Genomic DNA, 12,228 nt, shown 5'->3' with positions numbered 1-12,228 from the left:
ATATTTTTTACTGAAGACATGCTATGTAAACCATTTAAATAAATTAACAAGATTTGCATTTAAATAAATCAGATGTTAGTCATCATCAATAACCTACTTGATGCCTGATGTTTCCCCACAATTTAGGTGCCTTGGAGATGAATAAACAGGTTGTGTGGGAAGGTCAGAAACATTTAATGCATTGGGTTGGATAGGTGTAGAGCACACAGCAGAAGGATGTGGGCGGTAGATTACGCTGGGTGAGGTAGTTGGTTCCTGAGACCCTGGCTCATACACTCCAAGAAGATCTGGTGTAGTGGGAGAAGCTAGGTTCACTTCATGAAAGCCTTCCAATGGGTCACTGGCCATAATAAAAGCCTCATCATATGAAATCCTGAATTAAATAAGCAAATGATTAGAATGACTACTAAAGAATATGTTTATATATTACATTATTAACTTCAAATGCAAGCAACCCATTCTTACTCAAACACTGGACAGAATGACTCACAACGCGGGTGGCTTAGGAGTAAACTTTAGGTGCCTGCTTACCAGAGTGATGGGAACTGAATGTATTGCGATGAACGTGTGTTCTGTTTTATACAATGAAGTCAGCTTGCACTAGATTGCAGGCGTCTTGTAAAGCTACACAAATGTGCTGAACACATGTGTGGTGTGTAGTGGAGTAGGGAACAGAAGTTACAGGAGAAAAATGGAAGTTTTAGGTAAAACTCTCTCTTCTACCCTAGATCAGTACTCTACTTTTAATCACAATAAAATAGAAAGGAACATAAGAAAACTCATATTCCAGTGTCTGAAGTATTTCCAATCAGTCTGTAAATAAGTCTCCCAAAGTTCCATGGTTTGTTAAACTACAGGCCTGTTCCTGAAATAGCTCACTCAAGTGGCAAAAATAGTCAATGGGACTACTCAGACAAATGAGCCCTTAAATTTATATCTTTAGCATATTATATCAACCCAAAGATAAACAAAATAGTAATACTATGAAGTAGTAAAATACTAATAAAACTGCCATGCACAAATCTCTGCATTTTCCCCACATTCACCATAAAGTGAAAATTCACTATTTTGAATTGAAAAGGTTCTAACACAATTTTTGTTTTCAGCATAAAATCAGGGAGACTATGTGCCCTTTACAACCAGGTAACTCCAATTTTACAGAAATTTCACAAGGTATCCAAACCCTTTGTAAAAGTCAGGGTTCTACATTTCAGGGTTCAATTTGGAGACTTGAGGGGAAAACTAAGTACCAGGTACTTACATGACCACCTCTGAAAGTGGTGGCAATGCAAATAGATTTTTCCATGGTTTATAAGCATAAATAAATGCAATATAAAGTATGTCTCTTCATGTAGCTGCATAATACCATGGGAAAGAATTATAGCATTTAAACAACAGACACGTATGGCATTTTATAGACAAAAATCTGCCCTGTTTAAATCTTACAATTTAAAAAGACAGCACCACAAATGATGACAAAGGGTGGTGCAAGAGAGGAGGTATGCAGAGATGAGGTTTATAACTGTCAAAGATCATGTGATATACTTACTATTACATTTGCAGCCAGTTTGTGATTTTTTAAAAATAATTATAATGTAGGGACAGTGTCCAGGGTGGAGATCAGCAATTTGCATTTGCAGTAATTTAGTTACTGCATCACTTTTTGGTCCATTTAATAAAAACAGAGTTAAAAGGGAGGGAACTTCACATGCTGCAGAAAAACTTAAAACTTTATTTAAAACAAACAGTTTTCTACCTCCAGTATTGTATTTGTGCTGGATACATGTACATCAATAATTATTTCCTAATGTGACTAGCTATTTAAATACATTGCCAGGTAAGATTTTTTAAAAAAAAAACCTAAAACGTTCCTGCACCTGAACACAATGGCTTCACTGTGTTGTTTCTGTGATAAGTATGCCCTTGCTACTTCACAGAAAGATCTTGCAGGAAATCCCAGACACAATGCACACTAAGGACCATGTATGGCTTAATTGGGACCTCTTTGCATTCCTGTTTTCTGCAGAAATGTGTTATTTAGAACTACCTACAATGGTAGTATCCCCTCCACTTGCACAGTGTTTCTTTTGTAAGCAGAATAAATGCTAAATCTACAGCTTCTCTACTGTACCACAAACATGAGCAGCTTATTTTTAAGTTCCCATGTAAGCAATTTCTTTGGCAAGAGAATCTTTTTTCTACACCGGTGCTTAAATAGCATAAAATATTCCAATAATGTACTTTGAGGATAAAGCCTGTTTGATTAATGAATGAAAAGATGGGCAGGAGCAGGCTGACAAAAAGTACAGACCATTTTCTTCAAGGTTAAACTTCAACAATACGTTTTCAGCTTCCCTCTACTGAAATCACTAGAGTGAAAGTGGATTTTTATAACGTTTTAAAAGCTCAAACATAGGGACTAAAAAACTGCCCCTGCACCTATACAAAGGAACTTACTAGACCAGTTGAAAAATGTCCACGACATACCCAAAGCCACTGCCTCCCACCCTGATAAGTCAATTCAATTTCTCCTACCCACCACTTCACAGTTCAGTTCCCCCTTTCCTCAATAAGCCAATCTAAACTTTCCACAATCACATTCTTACTCTCTGCCTCCCCACTTCTCCTTTGCATCCCAATTTCTTCAATAAGCAGAAAAAGGAGGGAGGCAAGTCCTCTGCATGACTGAAAGGGAGAACGATTGCCTGAATGACTTGCCCAACTGGCAGACAAGTGGAGAATATGGCCTAGGAAGCAAAATGGGAGCAACAATCCTGCCAGTTCCTCTGTATGTCAATCCCCTTGCTCCGTGACTCCCATTTCATCAAGAATGACAAACTTTAATGTGAAGGAACTATCATCACACAAACCAGCAGATAGCTAAAAACTGCCAGCTCTCCAAGATTTTCTGGACAGGTGATCAGTGCAGGGAGCATATTAAGAGGCTGAAGAGCAAGTGCTCTTCGACTTTGACCAGATCCTGGGCACTGCACCTAGCAGGGAGCCAACCGTGCTTCATGACGACCTGGCCAGCCGGTATGGTGCCCTGCTGGCCCTTGAATCCAGCCTGGGGACTGATGGGAGCCAGCAGCAGGCTCCTAGTCAGGAGCATGAAGTGACTCTTCTAATGAAACCAGTCCCAGAGCAGACAGCGGATCAGGACCAACAACAAATTCTCGGTCTCTACTCAAAAGAGCTGTTTGACACTGCCCCACCCCAACCCCACGAGGAACAGCCAGCTGCCGAGCCTGCAGAGAATCCAGTGGAAACAGAAGCCATTCCAGAGCTTGGTAAGTGTACGACTCAAAAGTTTATTCTTACAGTAATGGGAGGGAAGCAAAAATGGTAAGCCTGGCTACCAACATTTGGCCACTAGCGGCAGATTGTATCACAACGCCAAGGCATTCCCACTCCTCTTCCCTTTCCTCCCACCATGTGGAGTTTAAAATAGTGACTTGGAATTTCAAACATTCACAAACAGCTGTAAAGGTTATTTTAACTGTTAAATCACCAAGGTTTGCTAGGGTTATTCTTGTTTTCCTTTCATTATTTAGAAATTTGCCACTCTGCAATCACGTCTCCTGGGTCTATGCAGCCACCCGTAATTAGTGAACTGCGTGTGTGTGTTTGGGAAACAGTATTCTATTTCCAAACCTAGTCCATTTCAGTTAGAGGTAATCCATGCAATTTCTGCAGGTCACAAAATCATTTCTCCCAAGTACAAGTGTGGTGGCAGTTTTTTCCCAGAACTGTGCTGGGTGCAGGATGGAGTAAAGTTGCAGATTTCAGTGCGTTTTTATGCAGCAATAACAGAATAATTCATGTTAATTCCCTCGTGGATTCTGACCCAATCCTGGCTGCTGATAGCTGCAAACTTTTCTTGAAGCAGGAACTCCAGAAAGTCACACTGCAGGGACAGGTGTATTTTTCAGGCCCCCCATATAGCTGACCAGCCCACTCCACTCAAATCTGCTGTTCAGTTACTATTCATTTGAATACTTCAGCTGCATACACTGCAAGTTTCCCTCCAGCAGCTTGGAATAACATCTCCCACCGCCAATAGGGCACCACAAGAACAGTTATGTCTTCCAAAATATGAAAGGTCTGAAATGAGAGCAAAGCCTTTGGCAGCAAGGGCGCTATACACCCCCCCCCCACTCCAAATGGTAATTAGTTATGAAACATTTATGAAACAGAATAAAGGTTATAATTCTAAAATTACCATTGTCTCTGCCATTCTGTAACTGCAATTAACAATGCTGTGTGTAGAGACAATGTGAGGACTGAAGCATCCCCTTCACAATATGTGTTGGTTCATGTTAGACCTGTTACATTTTATGTCCTGGAAATTTCACAATAATTCTGTCCTGCTCCACTGAACTACTTTAGACAATGACCCTGTGTTTCTGGTCCTATTTCAGGACCCTCAATCTATACTGCCTGCTGTTCTTCAAGAACTCAAAATCTTGCCCCATGTACCTTCACAGACTGTTCCGAGAGGAAACATTTCCGTGATGAAGTTATGGTCAATGTTCTTGAGAGGGCAGACCAGCAGGTCCAGTACCCGAAGAAGAGGGGCAAGAGACAAGAACAATGGCATGCTGACAGGCAGGTGGAGAGGCTCAGGCTTGTCACCCAGGTGGAGGACAGTGTTTCAGCAGCAGAGCTAGCACTTGCAAAGCAGTTTCTAGAACAGGAACAATGGCTAAGGGAGGAAGATAAGAGTTCAACACAGAGAACTGCTTCACCAACTCCTGTCAATAATGGCTGCAAGAGCACCAGCTCCTGCTGCTTCCCACATACCTCAGCATGATCACCCTGCAATGTACCCTCACTCCAGCAGTAGCTTGGACAACTCCATGTCAGGGCAGCCCATGCATCCAAGACTCATGAGCAGCTGGGGCAGGGCACCTAAACACCATGCAGTCTTCCTTCTTCCATCCCAGTCTGATGAAAACCTCCACCTCTCTCCCCCACCACCAAGAAGGGAAAGGAGAATGTGGAGCATGGGGACTTCTAGCGATAATGGGACTGTGTCTAGTATTCACTATTTCCTGCCCTTTTATGTGGGGGTGGGTGGGTTTGTGATGATAAAACTAAAAACATGTTCAGGAGCAATTAAGCATTAGTAAGCAAATGGTATTCCTCTATTTAGTGTTCACAGCAATTCACATTTCAATAAATTCCACCTGTACAGCCATTGTGCCCCCTCCAACCAAATTCATTGTTCATCATGTCATTTAGACTTACACTGCATAGCAATCAAGCCCAACCCCACTTCCAAACACCACCCCTCCAAAATAAATGAGCCAGTTTTCCCCTACTAGCACATTCATACAAGTACTATTCCCCCTCTTCCATTGGGCCATGGAAGTCCATATTGTGAGAATGCAAAGCATTCCCCACTTCTGCTGCCCACATACAACCAGCTCCCACAGTGGTAGCTGCACTTTCTGGTTGAGGGTACTGATCCAGCATCCCCTCACTGTCATATATCCATTCAGGGGGAAATGGCTCTCCTCAGACTTGACAAAGGTTGTGAAGAGCACAGCAAGCCATAGTAATGCAGACAGCACTGATGACACTGGCATCCAAATGGGTTTGTAAACACCTTCAATGTGATTTCAATCTGCCAAAAGCACATTCAACACCTGCTGAGAGTGTAATTAAACCTTTTTTTTTTTTTGGCCAAGGCTTCTGAAATCAGGGTATGGTTTCATAAGCCAAGGCAAAAGAGGGTACAATGGGTTGCCCAGAATACAGAACAACATTGGGGACAGCAACATTGTTTACGTCAATGTAATTTAGTGTGAATAGTATCCCAGCCTGTCCATGAATGTAGATTTCCCAAGTGGTGAAGAACTCTGGCATCGTAAACTTTTCCAGTAAAACCCAAATTGACATTCATAAATCTGCATCTGTGGTCCACTAGTGCCTGGGTACCAATGGAGTAGTATCCTTTGAGGTTTACATGCTCCTTGAGGAGGGCAAACTATGGGCACGAGTCCCATCAATAGCCCCAGCACAGTTAGGAAACCACATTCTCTCAAAGCCAGCAATTACTTCCGGAATGTTGCGTCAGCCACTTTGGGGTAAACCACATGCCTGATGGCCTCAGTTACCTCTGCCACCACTTTACCCAGTCAACTTTCCAACCCCAAACTGGTTGGCAATGGACCTGTAGCAGTCTGGGGTTGCCAGCTTCCAGACAGTTATAGCAACCCACTTCTAAGGTGACCTCAGATGTGTCTCTTTACACTGGAGGAAGCCCTACAGCCACAACTCTCACTCTTCATTCCATGTATTTCAAAAATTTCAGTTGCAACACTCAGGAGCACCTACAGAACAGCAAAAACCATACACTGTGTTGTTACCGATTTAACTAAAAGAAATATAGGAGAGAAGAAAAAAATACCATTTCAATATGCTTTTGGTGAGGGAAAGTCAACTCTAGTTAGCATTTTCAAAAACAAACAGATGTATATGTTTAAAAGGACTGTACAATTATCACCACACAGTTCTTCTTTTGCATAAGTAATAATGTCTCAGAGAGATAATTTGTTAGAACTTGTTTCTGCCAAAGGGTTTTTTATTCTGCACTAAAACTAGTTTTCAATATGGCTGAAATTAGCCCTATATTAGACAGGCATGCTCTTTTCAGTAAGCTAAACAACTAAGGCTTGAAACACTATTTAGCATAATCAGTAATATTAATATGCTTTTTATGCTCTATCACAAAGCATTGAAGGGGGAATGACTGTCTTCAGTATTCTAATGGGCTAATCAAGAATTTGTCTTTTTCTGTGGACTGTGAATGGTCATGAAGGTGGCCTAATTAAGTGCACGTACTGTACAATTAAGGTCTTCAAGATTTTGTGATCACTGGTTAATTGTCCAGAACACACAGGTTAATATAATGTCTCAGACCTTATCTACACAAGAAAGTTGCACAAATTTAATTTATATAGGTTTTTTTAATTAGTTTAAAACTTATATAGGTTTTAATTAAACCAATATAAACCCCCATGTGGACATTCTCATTTCAGTTTAAACCAGGCATTCTCTTCTTTACTTTAATTGAAGTAATAGTGTCCACATAGGGATTTGCAACTGTTTAATTAAGGCCTTGTCTACACTGGCAAGTTTCTGCGCAATAAAGCAGCTTTCTGCAGTGTAACTCCCAATGTGTACACACTGCCAAGCCAGTTAGCACGCAGAAACTGCTCAGTTGCAGCACTGTAAAAAAAACACCCCGATGAGAGGCATACAGCTTTCTGCACTGTTGCTACAGTGCCACGGTGCCAGTGTAGACACCCTGGTCAATTACAGTGCTGCAATTGGCCTCCAGGAGGTGTCCCACAATGCCTGTTCTCGCCACTCTAGTCATCGGTTTGAACTCTACTGCCCTGCCCTCAGGTGACCAACCATGAGCCCCACCCCTTAAATTCGTCAGGAATTTTGAAAGTCACCTTCCTGTTTGCTCAGTGACACGTGCAGGGGTCTCAGCGCATCTTTCCAGGTGACCATGTCTGCTCCACACACCAGGCAATCCCCCACTTGGAGCAATGCCGAACTGCTGGACCTCATCAGCATTTGGAGAGAGGAGGCTGTCCAGTCCCAGCTGCGCTCTAGCCGTAGGAATTATGATACCTACGGACATATTTCACAATGCACGACAGAAAGGGGCCATGACCGGGACACATTGCAGTGCATAGTCAAAGTGAAGGAGCTGCGGAATGCCTACCACCAGGCACGGGAGGCAAACCACCGCTCCGGTGCTGCGCCCACAAGCTGCCGGTTCTACAAAGAGCTGGACGCGATACTCAGTGGCTACCCACCTCCACTGCAAAGACCACTCTGGATACTTCGGTGACTCACGTGCCAGCCAAGAGTGGACCGAGCCAGGAGGAGGAAATCTTGGACGAGGATGTGGAGGGGGACCCAGAGGCAGGGGACAACTCAGAGGTCAGAGATGCATGCAGCCAGGAGCTCTTCTCTACCCCGAAGGAGGCTAGCCAGTCACAGCTGTCGGAGCCTGGCGAAGCGCAAACAGGAGAGGAGGCCCCTGATAAGTGGCTTTGATTTTGGAAATTGCTGAAGTGAGTTGTTGGGGGCAGGAGGATTGCAGAAAGCAGGCTTGTGTCTGTATGATGCACGTACCACCACATGCCTAGTCTGAGTGGCAGAACAGAGTGTTGATTGACTCCCTCACTTCACAGGAATCTGCCTCAGAGATCTCCACAAAACTCTCATGGAGATACTAGGCAATCCGCTGCTGCAGGTTCTTTGGCACAGCTGCTTTGCTTATTGTCCCATTAAGGATAACTTTCCCGCGCCACTCTGCCGTCACGGGGGGGGGGGAGAAGAGACCATTGCTGCATACAGGCAAGCCGCATAAGGCCCAGGGCAGAAGCCACAATATTGGAGAACACTCTCCCTTGACTCCCTGCTCACCCTCAGCAGCAAGATATCTTCCCTAATGAACACAGCCTGTGAAAAATGTGGGGACCGTAATGATTATAAGCCTTCTTCGCCCCCCGCCCCCCCCCCCCAAGTGCTGACTCTCCCCAAGAGCCACGTGCCCACTGTACAGTATGGTCCTGGAACACTGATTTCCCCTGCAGTTACTCCCCATTTTGGGGGTCTTGGGACTCACGTGTATTTGCCTGGGGTCAGCCAATTAGTGACAGGTATGTGAATAGGGGCTGTGTTTTAAATCACTGAATCAGTGGTCTGTGTGTTGCAAACAATACTGCTTCTGTCAAATGTTGCATTTTGGCTTCACAGATGTGACCTTGGGAGCCAGCCTCCCTCTTTGTTATCGCCAGCTGAACGGCTGTGCAGAAGAGCAGCCACGAAGAACTAAAGAGGACTTTCTGCGTGATGGCATGATGCACTCTGCGGCTGAAAAACAAGAATTGAAGGAGTGGTGGAACAGCGAGAAGAGGGACCAAAAGGAGAATGCAGCGCGCCAGAATGAAGCCATGGAGCAGCTCTTAAAAGTTATGGAGCACCAAGCAGACATGCTCCAGGCGCTACTAGCGCTACAACCCGAGCAGCTCTGCGCCCGCCCTCCCATACAAACGCTGTTGCAAAACTCTTTCCCATGCGCCCCCCAGACACCGCCAACACACTCCTATCAACCTCCTGGCTCCAGTCTCTACCCGCGGCATTCCACTTTTCCCCGTCACAGTCCAGCCCTGCGGACTCCCAGTACCCACTGCACTCAACACCCATCCCTCTGCATTTTAGCCCTGCTGAAGTACAGTACCCTCTGCACTGAACTCTAAAGGACAAGGTTGCATATGATACTTGGACAAACACAAATCTTTAACCATCCTGGGACCCCACATCCTCCTGGGACCCTCCCTTCCCTCATCACCCACAATGCTGATGTGTTTTTGTACGTCTCTCTCCCCTCCGGTTGTTGTTTTTTAATAAAAGAATTGCTTTCAAACCAAAACAATCTTTATTCCATTAATTGAAAGCAAACAGAGCCCTGCAAAGCAACAGACAATTTTCTTAAATCTTCATAGTGCATCGTCTTCACCAATCACAATCACCTCCTAGCATTACAAGCACTGCATTTCCAAGCATAGCAACAAATATAGTTGATTTCAGCTTCAAATTGCTGCCTCAAGGAACCCCTGATCCTTATGGCACTGCTCTGCGCCCCTCTAATAGCCCTGGTCTCTGGCTGTTCAAATTCAGCCTCCAGGTGCTGAGCCTCAGCAGTCCAGCCCTAAGTGAGGCTTTCACCCTTCCCTTCACAAATATTATGGAGTATACAGCACGCGGCGATAAGCAGAGGAATATTGTCATCGGCCAGGTCCCGCCTCCCCTATAGGCAGCGCCAGCAGGCCTTTAAACGGCCAAAAGCACACTCAGTCATTCTGCACTTGCTCATCCTATTGTTGAACTGCTCCTTGCTGCTGTCAAGGTGTCCCATGTATGGCTTCATAAGCCACAGCATTAAGGAGTAGGTGGGGTCTCCCAGGATCAAAATGGGCATTTCAACTTCCCCTACGGTGATCTTCTGGTCCAGGAAGAAAGTCCCTGCTTGCAGCTTCCTGAACAGGCCAGTGTTCCGAAAGATGCGTGTGTCATGCACCTTTCCGTACCAGCCTGTGTTAAAGTCCATGAAACGCAAATCCACAGGCGCCTGGAGAACCATAGAGAAATACCCCTTCCGATTAATGTACTTGGTGGCTAGGTGGTCTGGTGCCAGAATTGCAATATGCGTGCCATCTATTGCCCTCTGCAGTTAGGGAAGCCCATTTGTGCAAAGCCATCCACAATCTCACGCACGTTGCCCAGAGTCACGGTCTTTTGGAGCAGGATGCAATTAATGGCCCTGCACACTTCCATCAACATGAGTCCAACAGTCAACTTTCCCACTCCAAACTGGTTACCAACCAATTGGTAGCAGTCTGGAGTAGCCAGGTTCCACAGTGCAATTGCCACTCGCTTCTCCAAGGACAGGGCAGCTCTCATTCACATGTTCTTGCACTGCATGGCTGGGGTGAGCTCATCACACAGTCCCATGAATATGGCTTTCCTCATCCAAAAGTTCTGCAGCCACTGCTCGTCATCCCAGACGCCGAAAGTGGCATTCCACTGTGGTCAGCACCTCCATGAATGCCACAAGGAATCTCGCATCATAGCTACTACGTGTGGCGAGATCAGTGTCAAACTCCTCTTGCCTTTGTAGTTTAAGGAATAACTCCACTGCCACTCGTGACGTGTTAGTGAGAGCGAGCAGCATATTGGTCAACAGAGCGGGATCCATTCCTGCAGACCGAAGAGGCAGAGCATGCAATACATGAAACCGTTGAAAGATGGCGCCAAATGCGGACGGAAGCACAGGGATTGCTGGGATGCGATGCAATGCATCATGGGACATTGGGACAGGACCCAGGATGCCCCACGATCCCCTCTGCCTTCCCACAATTCTTAGTGGCAGAAGAGGAAGAGATGCTTCCTGTGGGATAGCTGCCCAGAGTGCACAACTCTGAATATCTCTGCAAGTGCCACAAGTGTGAACATGCTATTGCACAGGAAGCTGACAGTGTGAACACACAACAGCAGTTTTCCTTCTGTGCTCTCTGAGCGGTGCTGTATCTGCCGGCGACGTAACTCTGCCAGTGTAGACATAGCCTAAGTCTGTTTAAAAGTGGATACAAGTTAAATTTATGCAATGCTCCTGCAGACAAGGCCTCGGTTTATTTTATTTTATTTCTTTAATTCTCAAGGTGTCACTATGGGGCAGAGATAAGATTGTAAAGGTGACCTTAACTGTATTTTAAAACACTTGGGTTCTAAGTTTAAACTTAGCTCTGAATTTCCTGGCTTTCTAATTATTTCTTTTTTATTACCTACAACAGAACTGATACTTGCTCTCTGTACAAATCCAGTTTAAGATTTTGCATGGGAATTTCTTTAGATTTTTTTAAATGGTTAAGAATTTTTCAGTAGCAGAAGTCCCAGCACAGTTTGAGTCACTACTTCCTTATCTCCCTACAGTCCATCCCACTCCACCCCAAATTACAGTTCCCGGCTCCCATTACCTTAGTCCCCCTATGCAATTTATTAGCTACTGCCACTCCATACTATAACAATGCAATTATATTTATATTCCTGCTGCTGGAATTAAAAAGGCTTGCAGCTATATTTTAAGTCCTTACTTAAATACCACATGATGCAACAAATTAGGAAAAAGTCAGACTTTCAAGATTTCTTACTGAGACATTTTATCTCCCAATTGTTTGTAATATAAAAACATCCTGGCTACTAAATATTCTGGCGACAAAGCAGTTCAATAAAATTTTGAAGAGGCTACCTTTACACTCAGTTCTATCACATCACCTTTTCTAAAGGTAGCAGCAAAATATTTTCCAGAAATGATTTTGGGAGGGTAGGGTGTGAGGAAAGGTGGTAGGGGAACTATTTTCCAAATTCTTCATTTTTACTTTGAGAATAATGATTATATAACAGTGCCCAATGAATGGATCACTCAGAAGCTTTTAGAAAAAATTACACTATTCTGAGGACCAGTGGAAAAAAATGTACTTTCAATTTTGGGGCAGCAATGATATTTCTTCTGCTACCTGTATCACACAGTACATGTATAATCATATTCATTTAACGTATTTTTCTATGTAGTGCGTCTGAACACTTAATATTTCATATTCTTTAGAAGAAACAGTCTGGGTGTTTTTTACCCTTCAA

General features: G+C 44.1%; 1 protein-coding gene across 4 annotated transcripts in view; it reads right to left on the bottom strand.

Moving 5' to 3' along the window:
* RAB3IP (RAB3A interacting protein) overlaps nucleotides 1-12,228 on the bottom strand; it is a 57,915-nt gene that overhangs the window by 34,909 nt on the left and 10,778 nt on the right. For 2 of the 4 annotated variants that reach the window (XM_005280050.5, XM_005280051.5), the window contains exon 2: nucleotides 98-373. The exons of the other annotated variants lie outside the window; for them this stretch is intronic. In XM_005280050.5, coding sequence (XP_005280107.1) covers nucleotides 98-348 — 251 coding nt within the window. In that variant the 5' untranslated portion in view covers nucleotides 349-373. The remainder of the gene's footprint in view (nucleotides 1-97; nucleotides 374-12,228) is intronic. 4 annotated transcript variants of the gene reach the window in all.

Source organism: Chrysemys picta, chromosome 1 (assembly GCF_011386835.1).
Source record: "Chrysemys picta bellii isolate R12L10 chromosome 1, ASM1138683v2, whole genome shotgun sequence".
Taxonomy (NCBI): Eukaryota; Metazoa; Chordata; order Testudines; family Emydidae; genus Chrysemys; species Chrysemys picta.
The sequence above is the reverse complement of the archived record's forward strand: the minus strand, read 5'-3'. Positions and strand labels throughout refer to the sequence as shown.